This window comes from Monodelphis domestica, chromosome 3, assembly GCF_027887165.1.
Source record: "Monodelphis domestica isolate mMonDom1 chromosome 3, mMonDom1.pri, whole genome shotgun sequence".
NCBI lineage: Eukaryota > Metazoa > Chordata > Mammalia > Didelphimorphia > Didelphidae > Monodelphis > Monodelphis domestica.
The window spans coordinates 470,708,902-470,734,067 of record NC_077229.1 but is presented as its reverse complement, the minus strand read 5'-3'; the positions used below and the strand labels follow the sequence as shown (position 1 = coordinate 470,734,067).

At 36.5% G+C, this 25,166-nt stretch overlaps 1 protein-coding gene across 3 annotated transcripts; it reads left to right on the top strand.

The window, feature by feature from the left end:
* Positions 1-1,840: 1,840 nt before the first annotated feature.
* Positions 1,841-17,956, top strand: ARRDC3 (arrestin domain containing 3). 3 transcript variants are annotated; one of them, XM_001362664.5, is made up of 8 exons: positions 1,841-2,494; positions 6,596-6,677; positions 8,650-8,797; positions 9,786-9,888; positions 10,422-10,678; positions 11,252-11,414; positions 12,191-12,345; positions 15,035-17,956. In XM_001362664.5, exons 1-8 carry the CDS (start codon positions 2,215-2,217, stop codon positions 15,089-15,091), a joined length of 1,245 nt encoding a protein of 414 aa, XP_001362701.1. In that variant the 5' UTR covers positions 1,841-2,214; the 3' UTR covers positions 15,092-17,956. The 3 variants fall into 3 exon arrangements, with proteins under 3 accessions (XP_001362701.1, XP_007487379.1, XP_056680614.1); XM_007487317.3 differs by lacking the exon at positions 15,035-17,956 and having other exon boundaries at positions 12,153-12,333; XM_056824636.1 differs by lacking the exon at positions 8,650-8,797 and having other exon boundaries at positions 2,450-2,494.
* The last annotated feature ends 7,210 nt before the right edge of the window (positions 17,957-25,166 follow it).

The window sequence follows — 25,166 nt, the reverse complement described above, 5'->3', positions numbered from 1 at the left end:
GTCACACTGTTAATGAGCATAGAAGCCAGCAGTCTGACCTAGGTGTCTTGACTCCATCTAGTACATTGGTTCCACTATACCCTGTAATTTCCCCCATCAATACATTATGTCCTGTCCTAGGTCAGAGGAGATGTTTAGTCATAGAAACCATAAAGTCAAAGATCTAGAACTGCCTGGGAATTTAAAGGTTATCTAGTTCAAATCTCTTGTTTTGCAGACTAGAAATTTGAGGCTTGGAGTAGTTAAAAGATTGGCCTGAAGTCACAAAGTAGGAAAAGTGAAAAACTGGAATTCAAATTTTTTACTTCAAAACCAGTGCTCTCTCCACATCATGGTAGTAAGTCCTAGTCTCTGGCTCTTATATGGTTTATGCTTGACAAAAATACTAATATATGCATAGCCAAGGTCTAGTGACAAGCAATAGGTAAGCTGCCCCCCAAAAGCAGGTTGTTTCTGTATTTCAGAAAGAACTGGTCAGCAGAACCAAAAGTGACTTCATTGTAATTTATCTACTCAATATATCTAGTAATGAAAAATCTAAAATGGAGAAATAGAGATGTAGAAAAGATGATCATGGTACTATTGCCTCTCTAGTCACACTTTTTTAAGATACAAAACATAAGAAAAAGGGAGGCAGACTAACATTATTCATAACTTGGAGACACTTTCACCTTTAAAACTTACCTGTATGTTCAGTCAATTTCCTCAGTAGCTTATTCCTTCCTTAAAACTTTAGTTTTGGAGACTTTTTTTTTTTTAGCAATTTATTTTAGTCTGAGAGATCAGGGAATCAAGAATTCTAGATTCTGAAGGAAAGTCTTGGTAGCTCAAATGTACACCTGAACCTCTGAAAATGGGAACAATAATATGTACTTTAAAGATACATAATGAAAATGAATACAATTGCTGAATAATTCAAGATCTTTACACCTGGGCTTTTTATAAAGAGGTTTGTCATCTAATCCAGAATTAGGTTTTTAAAAAACCATTAGCCATACTATTTTCCCCTTCCCTGTTTGGTCCTTCTTGTAAACAGTACGTCTAAATAAACCAGTCTTTTCCAAGGTTTCATTTTTTTTTAAGCCAGACTCAATTCTTAGAGCCCTTTCCGGACATCATGCCAAACCCTTAAAATTGGGCTGTAGGTGGTTCCTTTTAAAGAGGACTCTGTTTTAAGGAAGTGGTCAGCCCTTTTTCCCCCTACTGTCACCATAGAAATGACTTGGTTGTTGGTTGTTTTTCATTGCAATGGAGTTAAGAGATGGAGAGGACAGCTGCTGGGGACAGCACACAGCACTGCTTAGATTATGCTGGGCTCTCTCTTTCTTCTCAATGGAAAGATAAGATTCCTCCGACCTCCACCGAGTTGATTTCCACCCCACCCAGGGCAGCATCAAATACTTGCAAAGTTTCCAACCCACCCTCCACAGATTTGTCTATTAACCATATTCCTTCGGTCTGGATTGGTTTGTGTGTGCGCGTGTATGTGCTTTTATTGCAATTTCTCTTGAAATTCATTAAATCTAGCTTATACCGGGCCGTCCTATCGGTTTCTCCCCGTCTCTCCCCCACCCCTCATTTACTCTCCTTTCTCCGGGAATTCCCGGTGGGCACATTTCAGCCCAGCCCTTAAAGCACGCCTTGGGCGAATGGCTCAGCAGCAGCCACCAGGGCCCCAGCTCGTGTCCCCTGCTCAGCCATCCTCGTTCTATCCCGGCTATTAGAATCTGCTCGGTAGCAAAGGCTCCTAGCCCACTTCTGGAGTTTTACGGTAGCCTGCCCACCAATAGGAACACACGATGAAGAGAAGTCAGGTTCAGCTCTCCGTCTACAGCAGTCTTCTTCCCTCGGTTCTACACCTACTGTACCAGAAAGGAAGAGGGACGCGAGGGAGGGGGAAGAAAAAGCAGCAGAGCCGTGCGCATGCTCTGTGGGGTTGTTTTTCACAAAGCTGGTTTTAAAGTGAGCTGGCAAGCTGTAGCCACCCGTCTTTGTACAGAGACCACTGATCTGAGAAGTAGCAGCGAGCAGCATCCAGTGCTGTGACTTTTTAAGAAATCTCAATGAACTATTTGTAAAGAATGCACTGATCCTGCCTGCAAGCCTTTTGCACGGCAAAGACATCGATCAGTGTTCAGTGAAGATCGCATTTTATATGTGATCTTGACTTTTTTTTTGTCTCACATTATATTTTTATAGATTTTTGTTATAAACATGGTGCTGGGGAAGGTTAAGAGTTTGACAATAAGCTTTGACTGTCTTAATGACAGCAATGTCCCCGTATATTCTAGTGGGGATACAGTCTCAGGAAGAGTAAATTTAGAAGTTACTGGAGAAATCAGAGTAAAATCTCTCAAAATTCATGCAAGAGGACATGCGAAAGTACGCTGGACTGAATCTAGAAATGCTGGATCCAACACTGCCTATACACAGAATTACACTGAAGAAGTAGAATATTTCAACCATAAAGACATCTTAATTGGGCATGAAAGAGGTAAGTTTCTTGTATTATTCAGAAGTCATAAAATATGATTTTTTTCTGTAGCTTGCCTCATTTTTTAATGAATTGATGCATTTTAACTCCTCGCTTTTACAGTTGAAAATCTGAACGTTTGTGGGAGATAATCTTTTTTCAAACTTGAAAATTTGGATTTTGTGTACATTTATCGAGGGTTAGGCAGCAATGCATTCAAGCCATCTGCAAAGTGACTGTATAGAGCACTTTGCTGAACTACCTCTAACACCTCTATCAGCCTCTTGCAATACGCACTTGCAATTCATGTGCACCTTATTTCTAATAACTCCTTCCATCATATTTAATCATTTTAATAATATGGTTTCCAAATGCATTGCCAGAAACTGGAGTCGATCTCAAACGTTTCATTTTTCTCTTTTTACTTTGCAACCTTGGTTCCACAAAATGAGTTTCAATAAAAGCATGGAGTAGCATCTTTTAACGAATGCTTGGAGGTGGATTTTAGATTTTAATACGACATGGGATAATTTCAGAATTAATCGTTGTTCCTTGATAAAGGGTTTCTCGTGACTTATTTTGACATATGCTATCAAACACCCCACGTGTTACATTTCTCTTCTTTCAATTCAGTTAAAAATTTACATCAAACTACCTTTTTCGTCCTTCCTTTAAAAAATAAATTAAAAAAAACTATCATCATTGTAGGTTTAAATTTTGACCAAGAGTCCATTTAGGGTCAATTCTTTTCCTTTGAGAGCATCATTTCTAACTTTGGAACATACATTCAATGAAACCAGTGCCAGTCAAAAGGATATGTAAAGGATTTCTCACCCTAGGTCTGATTTTGGTTAGAAAAAAGAAGATAAAAGGATTGTCTAAGGGGGAAGGGGTCCTGAGATTGCTAATCTATTGTTTGAATGGATACATTGTGGAAATATAGCAGACTCTAAGCTTGTTTTTCTAAGTTTCCACCCTTTGTTAGAAGCGGTTCAATCCTGTTTCGGACCAGTACTGGGGGGGGTGAGGAGGGGCGCCTGTTCAGCTCTCAGCAGATTGGTTACACGCGTCAGGTGGTGGCGATGACTTAATTCCTAGCACCAGAAGACTATAATGTTAAAACTGGTTATGTAATTCTTGGTCCTTCTCCTTTTTAATGCAGTATTTAGTTCAGACTGGCATTGACGATTTTGCAGATAGAATAATTTGAGAAATTTTATTTCCTCTTTTAAACATATAATATGCACACAAATATTCTTACTAAGTTATGCTATCTCGAGTCTCAGTCAAGTGTAGGAATAAATGAAGGGTATTACTTGCATCCATGATGCAGCATGTCAAAGCGTTAAGGGGAAACTGACATTTCCATAAAAGAATAAAACATTTAAAAACCATTCGCCCATGATTTGCATCCATTAATTATTAAGTTCCTCAATCATTAAACCACACCATAAAGAGCAAATGCCTAGTCACGTTCCTTGTGCTTGTTCAAAAGCAGCCTCTGGAGTTTGCAACCAATCTATTAAGTCTCCTTTTGGGGGGGAGGATTGTTAAGTAAAACACAAAAGACATGATGTAGTTAAGAGAGCCTCGCTATGGGGGATGGGGAGAATGGAAAAATAGAGAGCTGACTCCGCGTTAATGTTCGTTTGCAGGATTTCATTAACAAGAACCTGTTATCACCTCCTACACCCCCACCCACTCACCACCCCCAGTCCAGCCCAACATGGACCGACAGTAACCTGGAATAGTTTCAATGACTTAGACCAGGGACCTCTCAAACTAGCCTGGTGACCGAGGCCACGCCCCGTGCCGGCAGCAATAGGCGGAGTTTGGTTTGTTAGCCTGTTGCTAGGGCGATGCCAGCTGCTGATTGGATTGGGTGCCTGTCCCGGTGGGGAGAGAGAGTTTGGGCAGGGAGGGGGCGAGGCTTGAGGATTCCAGTTCCTGGATTCCGCCGCGCGCCGGTAAAAGGTTCCTCCAGGGCAGTCCGTCAATCAGTCGGTCTGAGGTCCCTGTCCTTGTCCCTATGTAGCCCCTCGCTGTCCTCTCCGGACTCTGCTTTTCTAATCTTATCTCCTACCCCTCTGCACAACCCCCCAACCCCCCTTGTTCGGGGGCCCGGCCTGAACTAATCGGACTTTCGTGGAATGAAATGCTAATTTCTCTTTCCCACTTCCCCCTCGGCCTTATGGATGCCGGGATTGCCCTGTAGCCTCCCGTTTTTAACTGGGAAATAACCGGACTAGGCAGGTTTTGGGGGAAATCCTTTCCTCTGCAGAGGCGTGGAGGAAGATCTAAAAGTGTCAATTTTGTTGAAAAGGAAGGGTGTTTCCCACCCACCTTGTAATTCGATAACAAAGCCTGTTACCTTGTGGTGACCCAACTGACAGGCTATCCAGGACCCAAGATAGCAAATCACCTATATACTAGGAGAGTGTCAAAGATTGTGGGGGAGGGAAAGAAAAATGATAAAAGGCAGTACAGATTAATTACATCTGGGTTTCTAGTGCTTGTGTGTGCCTCATCTCTTGATCTCTCACACACACACACCCTTTCCCATCCATGGGACCCTTTACGTTTCGTCTTACACGGCATTATTATTTTTTTGTCTTGGGTAATTCTACACCCCACCCCCTACCCTTTTTCCTTTGTCCCAATTTCCACAGCCGGAAGCAGCTCAAGACCTAAAGGTGTCTGGGCCAAACGTAGGCAAAAACCCCAGGACACCGGCCTGGGTGTGCAAAACCGGAAGCATGGGAGGAGAGGGTGTCTTTGCACGCACCGAAGACACCCCCTTCCTCCCTTCCCCCAGGCTTCCCCTCCCCCTTTGGGTCTATCTAGCAGGCTAGGTTGCGCGTGAGCGAATGCGCTAGTGTAATGTATACTGTATGTATATGAGTGGCTGGCTGGCTGGCTGGCTGGAACTCAGCTCGCGCCGGTTTAGGCCGGTCCTCTCCTGCTTGAGTCGAGTCTTTGATTGACAGCTCAGCACTTGTTTACCACTGGGCTTGGGCTTCTGCTGCTGCTGCCGCCGCTGCCGCTGTGCTGAGCTTCCCTAAGACTGCTGAGCTGGCACAAAAAAGAGAGCGGCGAGAGATGGGAAGAAAGGAAAGGGAGGAAGAAAGGGGTGGGGGAGAAACAGAGAAACTTTGTGCTGCTGGAAGACCAGAAATGGCCATTTTAGCTAGCCAGGGAGCTGTGATGAAAATCGTCGTGGGGATGAAATGTACAAACCGTCAACATTCTTGCATTTTGTATGAAAAGTGCAGGGGGGGGGGGGTTAATCTTCCATTTTGATATAGTGAAGAAATAGAAACACCATGTATGAGTGCTCCTAAAGATAGCTGAGGGGGAGAAAATGAGTTCATTTAAGGGAATGCAGTAAGAACAAGGGACCTAGCCACCAGCATTACAGGCTGTGAGAAGGAAAGTGGCCTTTATGGCCATCATCCAGTCAGTATAGAGGGAATAGTTTGGCCAAAGACTGAATCCCCTCCATTTTGGGTGAAAGGTTTTTCAACAAATAAGATCCTATGGATCTGGGGGAAGGAAGGGTCTACTTTGCTTATTCTCTCAGTTACAAACACCTCCCTGGGTCTCATCTTTCACAAGGGTGGAACTCTACCAGACCCTTCCCTTTCAACAATGCTAGTTGTTTTATAATAAGTTGCCTCCTCCCTAAACTCCATGATTTGATAGTGTCAGCATTAAAAGGTAGTTCTTATTACTTGCAGGGAAATTAATGCTGTTAATAGAAATAAAGGAAAAACAGCTACTGAGGGTGAATAATGTTTTTGTTTAGAAAAAGTCACATTTTAAAGATGTGGGGAGAAGCACTTAAAAATTCACTATGCTATAAAAGACCATCCTACTTGTTTATGCTCTTAAAATAATTTTGCAGTAGGGAAGTTTATATTCACATATTTTTCCATTGTACAAAAGAGGCAAAACTCTTAAATAATATTTTCTTTGTATGTCCTTAATTTGGTAAATTAGAAGACCTTTTTGGGGGAGAATTATATTAACATTTTGCCTTATAGAACCAGTAAACACTGCTTTATAATTCAGAACAACATACATAATACTTAAAGACAAAATGGCATATTTTCCTTTCTCTAGATGATGACAATTCAGAAGAAGGCCTCAACACTATTCATTCAGGAAGGCATGAATATGCATTCAGCTTTGAGCTTCCACAGACGTAAGTATTACATATAATTCCCATGTTTCACCAAATAGTCAAAAGCATTCTTTAAAATTTTTTTTAATTCTCAATAATCTACATTTTTACATCAATAGTTGCTAAAAACACCACAACACATTTAACAAACAAACAAAAAAAAAAACCCTTTTCATTACTGAAGGAATAGACTAAAACCTGATATAGGAAAACAGCCTATTAAACATAAGAGGCTATTTTTTCTTTACAATGACAAGATTATGGAAATTTTAAAACTCAATTCCTTGTACCTGTCAAGAGGTTACAGTGCTTGAGTATAGAATACAATATGTAGTTTTATTTCAGGAGAATAAGAGTAGGATTGGGTAGGGCCTAGCTTCATGCTAGATAAATACTGAATGATCATCTAGAATTACTGTGATACTTAGACTTATTTTTTTTTTAATCTTATATGGCTCTGTAAAGGTGTTATAAGTCAAGAAAAAAGCCCTAAAGACTTGGAGAAAAAAATTAAATGATGACTATACATATAAGAACTCAGACTTAAGAAGAAACAGTTAAGCAGAAAGGCACTAAGGGTTAAGTGGGGAGAAGATATTCACATCCCAATAAGAGTAGAAAATAATTGAATTTTAATTTTTTTTCTTATTAATGGGAAAAAAAACTATTGGGGGATGTGATAGAATTTTATAATTTTTTGGCTTACTAGGAATGGAGTATTGCATTTCACAGATATTGCAAAATGGCACCTGTACTGATTGCACTAGAGTAAAAACGAATCTGATATAAAAGTTGATCAGGTGTCCATAATATTTAACTCCCATCTCTGCATACTAAAATTTAATATTTGAATTGCTACATGTAAAGAGAATTCATAAAAATAATTGAGAATGTTTCTTGAACATTTGAGTATTGCACTTCTCTTCAAAGAGAAAAACAATAATTCAAGTATAATTAGAATAAAGATGATCTAGGCCAAATAAGTTTAGTAGAATTAAAACCAATGGTCATGCATAATAAACTAAAATTACTTTAGAATATCATTGCAAAGATTACAATTTAGAAGCATTGTTTTGTATTTTCTGTATAAATGAACATGAAACAATTTAACTGTTGATGTTTTGAAAGAATACAATTAAAGGAAAAATCCAATATTGCATTAATGCGAAAAGATAAAGTAAGGATGAGAAGATAGATAATTCTGTGTATTATATGTCTATCCAAATAGTTTGATAGTAGAAATAAAATAGAAAGTGCAAAGATATTTAAAGATGTTAAAACAATATCAAGGTATATTTTCTTGTGTGGTTCTGAGATGCAGAAATTGAGATGATAAATCAGCAGTTGAGCTTTTAAATTGCCATTGGAACTTTTATTTAAATTTTTTTTGGAGGAAATTTTAACTAGATTTAATGATCAGAAAGACATGAAACAGAAACCTCAGTGAAGGAAAAAAATGCCCCCAAGATAGGTTTGCCACACTGACTATTTAACTAATAACCACAATGGGGGTCATAACCCTTAGCTAATGAAGTCTGGCATTGGAAACATTTGGACTAAATATCCTTATGTTAGTTGGCATACAGAATAAACCACAATTTTAAAATGGTGGTATTTATTAAAAGCCATTTTCAAGGAAATGACTTTATTCAGAATTGCTTATTCTCCTGTTTCATAACTTTGCTGATAATTAAAATAGCCTCTTACATGTTTAAAAGAACTGTGTTCTTATGGCATGTTTTAGAAAAATCCCTGTTATTACATTAAAACACTCATATTCAATAACAGGAAATTTTTTTTATACCTCCCACCAGTCCCCGCCTCCCCCCCCAAAAGACTTCCCTCTGGTATTCTTACCAGAAAATAATGTTTCACATATTATGATGCATAAACAATACAGTACAATATATTTTTACTTATGCTCTGACCAAATGTATAATTATTAGAAAGAGAAATAAAAAATAATATATTTTGACCTTTGTGTTCTGCACAGACCACTTGCTACCTCATTCGAAGGCCGACATGGTAGTGTGCGCTATTGGGTGAAAGCCGAATTGCACAGGCCTTGGCTTCTACCAGTAAAATTAAAGAAGGAATTTACAGTCTTTGAGCATATAGATATCAACACTCCTTCATTACTGGTAAGAATGGACTGAATTCTTCATTCCTGGTTTTTGGCATACAAATACGAAAGCATAAAACACCTAAAACTACAAAATCTTTTAATTTAATCGATATATTTAGAAAACCAATGCTGTTAATACTAATGACATATAATTAGAGCACCAAAACTCAGAAATGATGAGTGTATTCTCTAGGTGCTCTTGGTTGTTTTGTTTTTGTTTTTTTTAATCAATTTAAAAGAAATGGACAACCAGTACTTTGTATAAAATATGTCATTCCAGAGGGAAAAACAAATAAAAAACAAACCTTTGAACTGCTCCCTGACCAGTTATTTTATTGGAAGAGGATCAGAGTTTCTTATAAAAAGAGACTGCTAACTTAACAGAACCAAATTTAAGAATTTGTACTGCATTGCATTATTAATTAATGTGTGGGGATAGTTGTAAAAATAGGAAGATCATTAAGTCTCATAACAATTTTTGAAAAGTAAGCATCTTAATGATGTTTTTTTATATGAGACCTAAATTCCATTTTGACTCCAAAACCTTCATTTGGTTTACCAAATTAATAACATCTTTAAAGCAATTAAGACCAAGTTGAATGAGTTGAATTTTTTGCTTTAAGATATCAATTGAAAAAGGAAATTCTCAGAGAGAAACGACTTTCATCTTTGAGAATATAATCAAATTGTTTTCCTTGAAAAGAAAAATGTTTACATAGACTATGGAAAGGGTTTTTTTTTTAAATTTCTAACAATACATCAAAATGCCAAAATCATGTATAAAATTACATGATCTTAATAAATCATCTACCTTAATTTTAATTAATTGGTATTGCCTCAATAAAAAAGAATCATCACAGTATAGAAGAAGTTTAATAGTAGAAAAAGTCTATTTCTCGGCAATTAAAAAATACCATTTTTTTGTTATTTAAGCCAAATCTGCCATATTGGAAAAAGTGGCATTGAACCAACCCCTAAATTTTTCTTTCTTTTATTTCTTACAGTCACCCCAGGCAGGCACAAAAGAAAAGACTCTGTGTTGCTGGTTCTGTACCTCAGGCCCAATATCCTTAAGTGCCAAAATTGAAAGGAAGGGCTACACCCCAGGTACGTTTTCAGGAATTATCCCATGAAAGAATATTTTCTCTTAAGTTGTTTTTGTGGTATATAGTTGCAGTGATTATAACCCAACAAAAATCCTAATTCTGTTGAGGGAAATAGCATATTTTATACTTATCAGAATTTCCATCAAAAAATATAGTTTTCTCAAATAATCTTATTGACTGGATACTTAGCTGTGTGACCTTATGCAAGGAACTTTTAAACTCTTGGCCTCCATGTCCTCCTCTGTAAGATGGGAATAATAATGGCACCTAATTCTCAGAATTATGAAAATCAAGTGAGATAACATGTAAAAAAAAGATATGCAAAACTTAGAGGAATATATAAATACTAGATATTAGTACAAATTTGTCAGCTCTCAGATTTGCCAATTTGGGGACAGATTTCTCATTTGATGGAATATAAAAATTTTAAAGCATTTAAATGTCAAGGAAATTCATTTTTTTTTTTAAGATTTCTCTTAGCTAACTTATCAGTAATAGAACTTGGGGGTTTTGTTTATTTGTTTTTTACTCTAGGTGAATCAATTCAGATATTTGCTGAGATTGAGAACTGCTCTTCCCGAATGGTGGTGCCAAAGGCAGCCATTTACCAAACACAGGCCTTCTATGCCAAAGGGAAAATGAAGGAAGTAAAACAACTTGTGGCCAATTTACGAGGGGAATCTTTGTCATCTGGAAAGACAGAGACTTGGAATGGAAGACTTCTGAAAATTCCACCAGTTTCACCTTCTATTTTGGACTGTAGTATAATCCGTGTGGAATATTCACTAATGGTATGTACTGATTTGGGATTTCTATTGCCCTGTTTAAAGGAATTTTTTTACAAGAGAGACCACAGATTTTAAGGTTTTCTTAGATGAGGCCTACAGACTTTTAAAATATCTTCTATTTTAATGACTTTTTTTAATCATGTGTTAGAAAGGGAAGCCACTAAACCATATATAAGGATTCCTGTAGGTCACATGTGGAAATAGAAATGTACAGAGTTAGCATTATGTTGCATTGCATTTTTAGGTATTTTGTTAAACATTTCTTAATTGCATTTTAATCTGGTTCAACAAGGGGAAAGGTGTCTGACACCATTGATTTAGTAGTTGATAAAAATTTTATCTCTTATAATATAATAAAACAATATATAAGCAAATTGTATTATAAATAATGATATAATATTATAAATAATAATATGAATATGAAAATAACAAATGAATAACAAATAGGGAAATTTAAGCTATATTATAATAAAAATAAAGTAGACGTCAATTTCACTTGAATTGCAGCATACAACCATGGATATATAACAGTATTTCACTTCAAGGATGCCTTTGCCTTTGCTTTTTGCATCTTAGGTCTATGTGGATATTCCTGGAGCCATGGACTTATTTCTTAATTTGCCACTCGTCATCGGTACTATTCCCCTCCATCCATTTGGTAGCAGGACGTCCAGTGTCAGCAGCCAGTGTAGCATCAATATGAACTGGCTTGGTCTATCCCTGCCTGAAAGACCTGAAGGTAATTTGATCAGTACATTTCTAAGCTTTTGGTGCAATCTTAATTTCTCTAGGACAGAGTCTTTGGTGGTATAGTAGAAAGGAGGGGACCAGACTAGGAAATGGAAGCTCAGGATTCAAACTACCCTGGCTTTACCCCCTTGCTAGATGTGTCATTATTGTGTTATTGTATTATCTGTGTCATGGTATTTAGAGCCCCTGATCTGGAGTCAGGAAGATCCAAGTTCAAACCCAGCCTCGGATACTTATCAGCTGTGGCCTTGGGCAAGTTACTTAATTAACTCTTTGCCTCAGTTTCCCCAGCTGTAAAATGGGGCTGATAATGGGACTTAACCTCCTAGGGTCATTATAAGTTTCCAATGAGGTAATACTTATAAATACTATTATCATCATCATTATTATTATCATTATTATTATTATATCACAACTGCCTAGAGTCTCATTTTCCTACGGGTTAAAAATAATACTTGTATGACCCTACTTTAAAAAGTGGTTCCAAGGGGTGGGGAAAGGACTTTGTAAACTTGAATTAATTATTTATTATTCTTTATAAAGATCTATCCCAAGCATTTAAGTTTAAAGCAAAACTTTTTGGTTAAAAAAAAAAGTTTTGGGGGTGGGAGTTAGTGACTAGTGTCAAGTTTTAGCCACCAATTCTTTTACTTACCTAGTTTACCCCCCAGTTTTCCTCTTTAACATCTATAATATCTATAATGCTTTGTATTTTGACATGCATAAGAACTTGCTGTTCGAATTGCGTGTATCTTTTTCCTTTAGCACCACCCAGCTATGCGGAAGTTGTCACTGAGGAACAGAGACAGAGCCATCTTGCGCCCATGAGTGCCTATGACGATTTCGAGCGGGCTCTCCAAGGACCACTGTTTGCGTACATTCAAGAGTTTCGGTTTCTGCCACCTCCTCTTTATTCAGAGGTAAGCGCCCTGCCGGCTGCTGCCCAGGGGCTTCGGCTCTCCTCCCCCCCCTCCCCCGGTGCCAGAGGCACAAAGAATTCCCCAAGCAGCACCTCATCCAGTGTCTTTTCTTTGGGTTTTAGAGTGGAACAATAATTCTTCTGCAAGAAATATAATATTCCTAATTATATTCCTTTTAGACTAAAATTGTAATTCATTTTCCCAAGCCCACACATGAGCTAAAAAAGCATAGCCTGTGTAGACAGACCACACATCAGCTACTGTTGGACCAAAAGCTCCAAGTGACTGAGGTCTGAAGGGTGACACCCTAAAAGATGAAAGGAGCAAAGAAGAAATTGCCTTTCAGATTTATGGATGGGGAAATAGTTCCTGATCCCCCCAAAAAAGGGATGCCAGAGTACAGAAGACAGAATGGATAGTTTTGATTATTCCATAAAATCCATCTGAAATTAGAAAGGAAACAACTTTGGAAAAAATCTTTGCAGTAAGTCAAATTTTAAATATAAATAAATAATATATTCTAAAAATTATAAATAGTAAAAATGAACAGGTATTTTTTTCCTAAGGAAAAAAATCCAGCTATTCTAATGGCCTCAACGTCTTTCAATAATGCTGGCACATCAATTTCTTGCTCTATTGCATTTGTTCTTTTTTGTTTTTTAAATGCCATTACTTGGCATTGTCAGTCTCATGTTCAAAAAATGTTGGTACTTAAAGTCATTTATTTTTTTAAACTCTTCCCCTCTATCTTAAAATGGATACTCTCAGTTCCAAGACAGAAGAGCAATAAGGCTAGGTAATTGGGGTTAAGTGATTTGCTTGGGGTCACAAAGCCTAGAAAATGTCTTGACTTCAAATTTGAACTCGGCACCTAGCATCCCTAGGACCGGTTTTCTTTTCTCTGAGCCACTTAACTGCCTCCCCTCCCCCCCCCCCCCCCCCAGTAATTCTTTTTAACTGTCCATTCTGCTATGTCAAAATGGGAATATCTTAAGTCATGATAGAATGAGTCCCTCTTGAGGATTTTGAAAGATTTTGCCTAAATCCTTAATAGCCACTGATATTTAGGGCCTTTTTACAGCTTGGTTTTTTAATTTTTAGTCATCAGTGAATTGTGGTTCTTAAATGAACTAGGTTGATTGTACTTACTATTGTTCAAAATTAATATTGGGTCTACTTTGTTGTTTTCTGGTACATTCTGAGCATATTTCATCAAACCCTTTTTTAAAATTGGGTCAGATTTTAGCCAGATTTCTTTTATTTTTGTTGAATTCAAGAGTTTCATTCACACTTTTACATGACTTAAGTAACAGTGGCCTCCTCATACAGGTTTTGGAGCAAATTTTTGTTATCCTTTCTCTTTTTTTTTTGGCCATAACCTATATAAAATGCCTAAGAATTAAGATTTTTTTATAATAGAAAAGAATAGGATATCTTAAGTTAGAATTGCTTCCCTTTTTATTCTTTGCTAAAGTGTAGTCACATAAAGAGAATAATAGACTAGTTCATTTTATCTTCAGCATCTTGGTTCTTTTTTTGAACTTTTGTGATTGTCCCAAATTAAAATAAAGTAGGACAGAACTCGACCTTGAAGGCCTTCATTAAAAGAAATGACTGGTTGTATGCCTTCCCTCTGCCATCTTGCTATACAGATTTCCTTAGTTTTCTCCGTAACTGGGAAGGCATCCTGAATTAGAGCCAGGTCTGCCCCCAAAAGATCCAAGAGTATAGCCTAGTGGATAAAGAGTTTTATCTCAAAATGACAAAGACCTGAGTCTATTCCAATCAACCTTTGGTTTCCAACCCATCTTTGTAGGAAGTTTCTTCACCTGGAGTTCCTACATCAATAAGATCCCACATTCAGACCCAAAGAAAGAAAGAAATATAAAACACTTTAGCTACATTCCTGGGTCTATCAGGTCAGCTAGTTGAACACTCTTAAATGTTTATAGCTAAATTATTTAGCTAAACCCCCAGAAGCTGGGGAAAATCAGAGTGGGAGTACATGGTCCCTTGCCCCTCTCTGGGATTGTACACACACTGATTGTTCTGGTACCCTTATGCTTGCCCAGGGATTCTGTACGCAAGTCCATTGTTCCTAACGCCCCCTCTTTTAGCAGAGGATATAATATCTATGAAAATGTTTCACGTTCTAAATGTACTTCATTTTTGCATTTAATAGTATATTAGTATATATATAACATATAAATAATATACATATATAATAGCAATAATAATAATAAAACTGAATGTTGGAAGGAAATCCCTTATCTTTATTAAATACAGTTTTCTAGACTAGAAATTTCAGCAGGTGTATCTTCACAAACACATTAATGTCATGCTTCATCCCACTGGACATCTGTTAGAAGAGGAACAGTTTCCCCCCTCCTTTACCCCAAAATTCACATTTGGTATTCTGGAAAGACTATCTGTCTTTTCCAGATGTTTTAAGTGCATGTTCTTCGCTCTGATTTCCCAGGCTTTTAGATGACAATAATCAATAACATTCCAAACCTCTTCATCATTTAAAAAAATATTTTCAAAATAATTTAACAGTTCCTTTTTTCATGTTCTTCGCTCTGATTTCCCAGGCTTTTAGATGACAGTAATCAATAGAATTCCAAACCTTTTCACCATTGAAAAAAATACTTTCAAAATAATTTAAAAGTTCCTTTTTTTTGTTTTCTAGATCGATCCCAATCCAGATCAGCAAACAGATGACAGACCATCTTGCCCCTCCCGTTGAAGGAAAGCTTGATTGAAATAAGTTGACCTTGGTTCGGAACTGTATCTCTCTGCCCTGCTGTGGATAGAGGAAGTATCTTGGAGACACGTTTTCAGAGGAAGTGGTATTACTCTTGCCCAGAAAATGGCAAATACATGAAACAACCAGTGATCATGCTTTTTGAAGCCTTATAGCAACATCACAGGACTGCTCCCACATGCTTGAAGATGTGAGCTTTTTTTCCCTTAAAACTGGCACATACATGGAGCAGCCTTATTCTAGCCTATGGTCGTACGTGTCAAGACACCACGTTGTAAAAGAAGGAAAATTTCCTTCTTTTGATTTGAAAATTTTGCACATGCTCAATGCTTACATTGTGCGGTTCAGTGTCACTACAGCTTTTTTTTTTTTCCCATTTATGCCGGACTCTTGATGCTCTTTTAAAACTTGCTTGTGGTCAACACAACAAGGAGCAAAAAGAAAGCTTTGAAAAACTTTATGATGACAAATGCACTGACATTTTTTTTTTAATTTAATGTAGCCTGGACTTTACCTGTGTAGCACATGCTCAGAATTGTCCTTCTAGGCTGACCATGTATCACCTCTTCAGCTTGGATCCTATTGTGGATTTATTTACAAACATCAAATGCCTTCAAGCCAATCCTTCTTGCTGTATGTTTTGCAGCCTACTGTAGTAGATAAGCAAACACCAATGTGGGGTGGGGGGGAAGAGGAGGAGAAAACTCATGAGATGGTCAAGATTGTATAACTTTCTTGATTTCTTTTGAGAATGTGTTGCCTTTCTACTATTATAGCAAAGCAGCATTTTGTTACAGACTGCCTAAAATCACTTAATCTCAGGTGAACGCATCACTTGCCAAACTGTTGGAATGCTATTTGTGTTTTATTGCACTGTTGAATTTTTTGTTGTTGTTATTTTCTGTTTTTAATTTTTTTTGTTCTTTGTTTATTTGGTTGGTTTTGGGGGGAGGGAGATTTGGAAAAGGGACATACACAAAAGTTAAAAACTCACCCACATTCCCTTTTTATCATTATACATGGAAGAAGAAATGAACAGAGCTGAAAATGGAATAATAATGAAAGGCAGTATCAGCCAGTATCAGCCGGCACCAGCGAAGAGTTATGGGCTAGGGCTCTTTAAGAAATAGCATCTTTTACCGTCCAGACAGTATGGAAGTATCGCAGCCACTAGGGATAGGAAGGGAAAGTAAATTTATTTTTATACATAGTAACTGAATCACCAAAAAATGAATATATGTTGTAAGTCTTTGGTAGAAAGTATATTTTAAAAAGTGCAAGAAAATACTGTTATGCTAACAGGGCTCAGACCATGCACATTATGGTCTGTTGAGGTTTGGCAGGCTTGAGGTTTGGCTTTTTTTAATGATTAAATAAACAAATACAAATTGATAAAAATGAGCGATTAAAACCCACCAAAATGTCCAGAACCGGAACATTAATTGCTGGCAGAATTCACTCTCTTTGAAGGTATGTTTCCAGGAACTGGGGAACCTATACCAGTGATACATCTTTTTGTTGTTTTTTTTTTTAAGAAGTTGGAACAAAACTTCAAAGAACCTGTACAAAGGAAGCCTCTTATCTTCCACAAACAAGGACTAGTAATCAAATCAGTAGCATAATTTATTGACCATTTTGGTTAGCTCTCTTAAAACATATTACCAGCATTTGTAAAATCATTGATAACTGTACATTTTCAGAGTATATGTGTACATATATATAGCAACTTTTCATTTCAGAAAGAATTTAATAGTCATTTTTTTCTACCAAAATCAACATTTTTGATGAGTGGAAAAGGGTGTGTTTTAGCTCTCCTGCCATCTTAACCCATGACTTAGTGAAGTGGCTATAAACCTTAGAGACTCTGGTATGGTGCTTGACCTGGTAAAATACTGTCTTAAAACTTCATACAAAAAAATAAAATAGGCTTTTCCATAAGTGGCCTTTAAGAAAACATGGAAGAAAATTCATGTTTGAAAAATGCTGACAGGGTGAAGAAAGCCCAGCATAAAAATGAATCACGTTTTAAGTGATTCAGTTAAAGGGTTTTCCAGTAAGAAAATGAATATTAGATAACAAGGAAATGGGGGGTGAAATATTTTTTTATTCTTGTTAAATAATTTTGTGAATGTCCCACCACACACCCTCCCCCCCCCAAAAAAAAAAAAAAGCTGATGGATTATTTGGCACAAAGGGCATTTGGTGGTTTTTTGTTTTGTTTTGTTTTTTTGTTGGGGGGAGGGGTTGTCAAATGACCCCCGTTATTTTGTTATTTTTTTCTTCCTCTTATGTCTCACTGACTAGGGAACAATTACTGATATGCATAGCATTGGAATACTTAACATGATGTAATCCTTAAGTTACACAGACAGCAGGGATGACCAATAGGAATTGGCTCCAGACCACATGAAGATATGTGATCACTTTAAATTTTGAAAACTTTATCAAATAAAGTTTTTATTGTTTTTGTTTCTTTTCCATGAAAGTATTTCTATACTCTGTTGTTTAGAGGCATTACTTTACTATTTTATTTCCTAGGTATTGGTCAGTTCCTGACATAAAGCATTATAATCATAAATGTATTCCAGTGTTTGAGATTCCTGATTTTCCAATTAGGAAAGACAAGTTAAATCCAAAATGTTAAAGAAACAAAGTGCAATATTAAATGTTTGCTTTATAGAATATATTCTATGGTCATTTGTACTTTTTTCCTTTTCCCTTTTTTTTATTTTGGTGCTGAACATGTCCTTGTAGGCTCTGTTTTAAGAATACATGGGGAATGATAATTTTTCCTATTGCTCTTCCTTGTGGAAAATAAAGTTTTTGTTTTGGGTTTTTTTTGTAAAATTGTGTTTAGAGTTCTTCTTTGTAGGTCTTAAGAAACTGAGTATTTTGTTATTCACTAGTACTTGCAAAAGAAAGCTACATCATCCTCCATGAGGTTATCTCTCACAATCCCATTTGCTAGGTTCACACTAGACACTTCAGTCATCATGATTAAAGCCATATTTCAACTAGAGAGACTATTCCAGAATTACTTCATCGTGGCCTGTTTAAAAGAGAATTTGAAATTTTAAAGTAACTGTCATTTATTTTTAACTAAAATTCTATTTCCTTTGTAAACTGCTAGGCTGTCAAATTTGAGATTTAATCTTTCAAGTCAACACCCTCCCCATCCCTTTCCCCCATTTAATTCTACATTTCAGGACTTTGTATGAATTTAACTAGGGTTGCTTTTTCTTTCCTGATTTTCATTTCATGTTGCTATTATGTCTGAATTTCTAGTATCTCAAAAGGGGTATGAATAAAGAATGCTTTCATTTGTGTTTTTGCAGTATTATTAAAATACCCCTTTTAAGGAAGAAACAGGCCGTTTTAAGAGAATTTATATATTTATGATTAGCAAAATTTTTTATCCAAATGGAAAAATTAATCTTTCTTAAACTTAGGATAAATTTTATTTAAGTGATAATGCAAGTCTAGGAAGCTCAAATAAAGACTACCAAGTCTTTATGTCCCATGAATATTTTTCTTTAAATTTGAAAAAGAAATTACTTTCAATAGCTTACATTTAGCTAATGTTTTTTTTTTTCAATTCTCATGTTTGGTTTTTTAGTGTTGGTGCTGATCAAAGGGACTGCCACATTATATAGATAACTTGCATATTCTTAGTTCCTTTGATGCCGAGAAATTCCAGCATGCACCACCAAATTTGTAACCAAAGCCCTCTGTTGTCTTTATTCATAGCAGCAAAGAACAACACAAAAATAGCCAGCCATAATAAGCAGAAAGAGATGGTGTGGGGAAATGGAAAGAATTAGAAGAGTCCTGAGCATCTCTCTGACACAAACTGTGTAGCGTTGAACAAATCACAACTTTTTTGAATTTCGGTTTTGTCATCTATAAAATAAAGTTAGACCAAACAACCAATTATTTTTATGAGGAAAAACCTGGAAATCTAATAAAAATGTCAGGATTACCTGATGGATTGCTTAACAAGAGATGAAACTAATTTCAATGATAAAGCTTTCATCATGAAAAACATTTCATATGCTTAGGAAAATCATTAAAATTAAATACATATTTTTCCTTCCTAAAAATGGAAATAGAATTCCAAAGTTATATATGTAAGCTATGGCATACTCTAAATGGCTTGAAGATACTGAGAAAAAATACCTCTTGAATAACTCAAAAGCTTTACTAAATTCTTTGGGTTATCTTTTGATACTAAAAATAGAAAAATGCCTATTATAACAATTGACAAATCCTATTTTTCATCTTCAAAAGTGGCAGTTATATTGATCCAACCATAGTTATAGGATTTCATTTAGGTAGACTAAAAATTATCTTCTTGGCCCAACTCATTTAGGAGATGAGGAAAAGGAAGCAAGAATGATTTAAGTGATTTGTGCAAAGGCCCACAGGTGGTCAACAACATCTGGGTTTATATTCTAAATCTGGTCCCCATTCTACAAATTCAGCATTTTTCCAATGTACCATGCTACCCTTTTGTCAACAACAGAAGACCAGGCTAGTCAGTATACCAGTCCGCAGGTCACAGGATAGGATCCAAACTGAACCTCATGAGTCTTGTGCTATAAACAAATGTGTATCTGATAGCTATATGGTATTCAGTGAGTGGAAAGTAATCATGCCATTCTGAAACTCAAAAGAAAATTTATAGCCTACTATTTTTAGAGCTAGATCCTTGTAACTCCTGAAATAGTGGACAATTAATGCAAAGCCTGAATTTGTACAACAGCTCACATTTCACATAAACTTCTGGTAGGACTCTGTATCTTTCAACTGATTAACTTCATAATTGAGAAGGAGCAGAGACGGATCCAAAACTTGCAATATGTAGGACAACACCAAATAACTTTTTTTAAGCTTCAATACATAAATATCTTAATCTTTAGAAAAGTTACAAGGAAATGGAAAAGAAAATAAATGAACTCAGAAAATGAAAAAGAAGAACTATATAATTAATACCCAGTGAACAAAGAAGAAAACAAGAACATAATGAAAGAAAATCACCATTTCTTAAGTGGTAGCCAATTATTCAGATCCTTAAACAGAGAAGGAAATTCATAGCCAAACCAGATCTTTGCTCATTTTGACATTTGTGGCACAAAGAATCACCACTTCTTTTTAAAAATAGACAATAAAGTGGCATGCCACTAGTTTCACTTTTTAAGTATTACAATTTGGGGTTAGGCATAAAAGGAATCAAAATTGGCTACCAAGTCACAAATCTATGAATTTGGTAGCATTTGCTTTCCCCTATTCCATATATTATTAAGCAATGTGACTCTATGGTTTGAAGAATGATTTGGCTATGAGTGAATTTTATTTAACCGGTCTTCTCATATGTAACTAAATCCACATGAGATTGGGTAAAAGAGTGTGTATGAAAGTATTGGTCATAATATACTTGGAACTAAAAGTGGATCTTGGAGGCCAATGAAGCCAACTCCTTCATTTTACAGATAAGGACTTGCCCCCTGCTAAGATCACTAGTCCATATGTAAGGGAGGATTTGAACTCAGGTTTTCCTGACTCCTAGTCCAGGGCCTTTTCCACTCTATCTCCAAACAACCTGAGACATAATGGGTCAAAGGTAGACAATATTTTATCATGTGAAACATTTTGGGGTTAAAGTGGTTGCTAGTCTAAGCCTAGATTTAGGTGTAATAACTGTTCTTTAAAATATGTACACAAATTATGACCACCAAGAAGCAATGAAAGCTATTTTAGGGTTGTTTTTTTTCAAATTCATATTTTGAAAGCAGAGACAGTAAGGTCTACTAGATAATGCTAAAATGAAAGTCAGTCTGTATGTGCATAGAACCCATATCAAATTGCTTGCCTTCTCAATGAGGGGGATGGAAAGGGAGGAAAAGATTTTGAAACTCAAAAATTTAAAAACAAATGTTAAAATTTTTACACAGATTTGAATAAAAAATCATTTAAAAAAAAGAAAGTTAGAAACACCAAGTTTAAATCCAGCCTCGGATAATTACTGGCTGTTTGACACTGAACAAGTCTCTTAATCTCTAAGGCTATTTACTAAGCTTTTTTTATTGAGTCCTAGGCAGGTTGTGACCTGAATTGGTAGGAAGAGTTATCCTAAATGCAATACCACACACTGATGACATCACATATTATGTGTGTATATTTTTAAAATAATAGCAGAATCTGATGTGGGAAAATAAATATTAATAGGTTATACTGAAAAAGAAATAAAACAGAAACAACTTTGCTGGTTCTAAACTCACTATTAGCAAACTCTTTGCATCTGAAGGGAATGATTAATTATCTCTCACATGTAGAGCTCTGGGAAAGAATGTAGAAGTTACTATAGATTTGGGATTAGAGCATCATTTTATTTAATTTAATAGTCTACTAGTTTAATAAATAGTTTTGACCAATTAAAGGAAAAATGCTAAAGACACATGTAATATAATTTTAACCTTATGAGATGGTTGACTTCACTAACACAGATATTTCCAACTTTGCATTCATCATTGATAAGAAGATTCAAAGCATTATATGGAATTTCTTCTAAATAACATGAATTTTCCCCCCTACAGGCAAAAACAACTTGATATTTATTTATTTATTTGTATGTAACAAATAATAAATACTAGATAAATTAATTAATGAATTTAAATTTTAAGTTTTAGCCAGCAAAATAATTTCAAATCAAGACAACAAATATTTAGCAAACAACTTTATGCAAATGAAAATGTTAGAATCTAGGCTTTATTTTTAGATAAGTTTGGTCCCCAAAAGATAGTTACTAGTGCATTAGGGGTGAGGGGAAAAGAAAGGTCAGACACAAAGCCAATAAGGATATGTTTCCGAACCCCTAAGATGCCAGTCTTTTCCCACCCAGTTGAAATTGATGGCTCCTGCCAATTTATTTCAGGCCTTTTACTACAGACAAACTCCTTGTCTATGGTGGCAGGCTTGAAATTAACTAACTCACCCTACCCTGTCCAGTTGTCACATACAACAGGGCTGTCACTTTGAACTGACAGGAACAGAGAGAAGACTGTGCCTCCCTTCTGTGTCTCTTCTGGAAGCAGGGAGAGTTGGTCTCCTAGGGCAGCCCACGGAGATCAATACATGTGAACACAAATGCCTCAAGAATCCTAAATATTCTTAAGCCTAGCTTGGGAGACATAGTAGGCTGATAATTAATGGAGAAGGAAAACTGTAGACCCTTAACTCCCCTAAAAGAAGAAGGGCAAGAAGGAAGAGAAAAAGGAAGAGAAAGAATGCAATATCTTTAAGGGAAAATTCTCAACCTAGATAAAATAGACACAATTAATATTCTTTATTTTTTAGAACTGACACATTCCAGATAATTTAAAGATAAAGTAAAGCTATGTAAAATGTTTCTAATTTTGCAATTGATTTCCTTTTCTGAAAGAAAAGAGTAAGGACAAATCCTTCCAGGATTCAATGAGAATGTTTTAGCCAGGAAACGATTTAGATGGATTCAAGTGGGTGGCATTCTGGGAGTTGTAGTCTCTAACTAACCATAATTCACTTTTCCTATGAAGCTCATTCCTTAATCTGGGATCTTTCTTCTTTCCCTACTTAAGACCAGAGGGATTTCTTCCATTCTTAGGGAATGACCTAACTCCAGGCAAAGCTCCTAGAATCTGGCTCCCTGATTTTCTTTTTGCCTGGTGTAATAGATAGTAATTCCTGAGGGTGTCTATTCATAGCTAATGGATAACTAATGCATCAATTACACTGGATAGTGATAATGTTTAATGTAGCTGAGCTGCAACTTCACAACTCACCCCTAGTGCTGGGTTGAAATTCTAATCTAACTAGAGTACCAGCTTTGAAGTCACCAAGTCCCAGCCCTTTCATTTTACAGATGAGGAATCTCACACTCAGAGACTCAGTGAAGTGGTTTGCCATAGAGAGCACAGGTAGTAAGTGTCAGGTATTCCAACACAGGCATTTCAAATAGTGTTCACTGTTTTTTATAATACAGTGAGTTAGGCTTGGTTCATGAATGCTCTTGGTGTAACAACTCGTCGAAAACAATACAATCAAGATACTTTAAACTGTGGATATTTCCTCAGCCCTACTCCTCAGCAAATTTCTTGATTGGTTGATTGATGTCCATGCTTGAAGAGGACCAAAATGACATCACTGGATGATGTCTCACTTATAAATTGGATTTAAGTGAGGCAGAATTACACAAAGTCATCATCCTCACCCTCTCTTTCAGAGTCATCAACGTCCAGTGGCAAAACAAGAAGAAATCAAGACTGCTGGAGGTAGCCTAGGACATAGCAGCTGATCTTGGCATCTTCCACATCTAACCCCACTCTAAGAGCTCCACAGTGCCTGTTTCTGTCTCTTTGTGACTATTGGAACAAATTTTTCTCATCCACCCTTTCCACTGGAGGAAGTCTTCATATATGTCTCATGTAGAAACTACCCAAACCTACCAACATGTGTGAGGCCAGATGGTTACCCTCAACCTCAAGCCCACTTGCCAAGACCATTTACGAGGGTATGGCTGCTGTGCAAGTTACAGCTTTGGGGAGCCACAGGTGAGAACTGGGTGGCAAATGGACTCCAAAGGAGTAGAAGCAGCCTTGAAAAGGGCTCAGCAAACCTTCACACCAGAGGTAGTCTTACCCAAACACTCTATAGACCTCGTCTTTCTTGATAGAATAAAGGAAAAGAGAATGACTATACCTTGTGGAAACTTTATTAATTTTTTCATGCCTTTAATCAGGTTGTCTGATTCCAAATCTTTCCTCTGGTAACACCAGTACATTTTATGTAACAAATACTCCATTTTCAAGGAGGCAGCATCATCTAGGGAGCTGGCCTTGTCATCAGGAGGACTCGGTTTCAAATCCTGTTATATAGCTATCTCAGAGCTCCAGTTAATTATCAAAGACTACAAGTAGCAGAGCAGGTGGTAATCCATACTAGTTGAGGGAATTGCCTGAACCAATGATGTTCTAGCTCATATTACCCCCCACAAATCAAATTCATATTTACAAAATGAAAAATGAGTGGTTGCTTACTGTGTAAGATTCCATTTGATTTCAAGATAATAGATCTGAACTAGCAAAAAAATTCAAACTAAGCTTATCCTTTTGATTTCCATAAAATAAATCATGGATTGTAGAGGAGTAGTTTAGTTGTCCATGGAGAATCCTAGACACACTCTTCAGGATATTTAAGCATCCCCAGAACCAACATAAAGCACTATGCACATCTCTTCAGGAACATAGCTATTAAAGGGAATAGTCATCAATTATACCTACTGTAGAGAGCATCATAATTTATCTAAAAAAGAAGATTCAATATTTAACTAGAATAAGAGTGAAAATGAAGTAGAACTTCCACCAGAGTTTCATCTATGGCAGACAGAGTTGGCTGACACTCAGGAGCAGCTGCAAAGTAAGCCACCTGCCTGCTCTTGTGATTTATGCTAAAGGTGCTGCTAATGATGATTTTGGCCTACATACTGTGGGGGCTGGGATGGCTAGCAGCATGTCCCCAGAAAGGGTCAACTTTTTCTCTTGATTTGCCCTAACTCCATATATATCAACTACAACTTACTGCTTACAGGTACCAGCTAGGATTTTTTTTCTCCCTCAGATGTGTATTTTAATTTTTTTATTCAGACTCTCATATTATAGAATTTGTCATTTGACAAAAAGTAGAGATTATGCCTTTTGTGTTTCCATTTTTCTGTTCATTCTCTAGAGGTGAACATTTACAAGTTATTCTTCAAATATTCTATCTATAACTGTCTATAATATTTTCTTGGTTCCACTCATTTCACTTTTCATTATTTCATGTAGTTCCTTCTAAGTTTAAAAAAAAATTAATCTGCTCATTTTTAAAAAACCTTACCTTCCACCTAAGACTCAAAACTGTGTATTGGTTCCAAGACCAAGAACAGTAGAGGCTAAGCAATGGTGGTTAAGTGGCTTGCTCAGGGTCACATAGTTAGGAAGTATTCAAAGTTCAGATTTGAACCCAGGACTTCCCATCTCTGGGC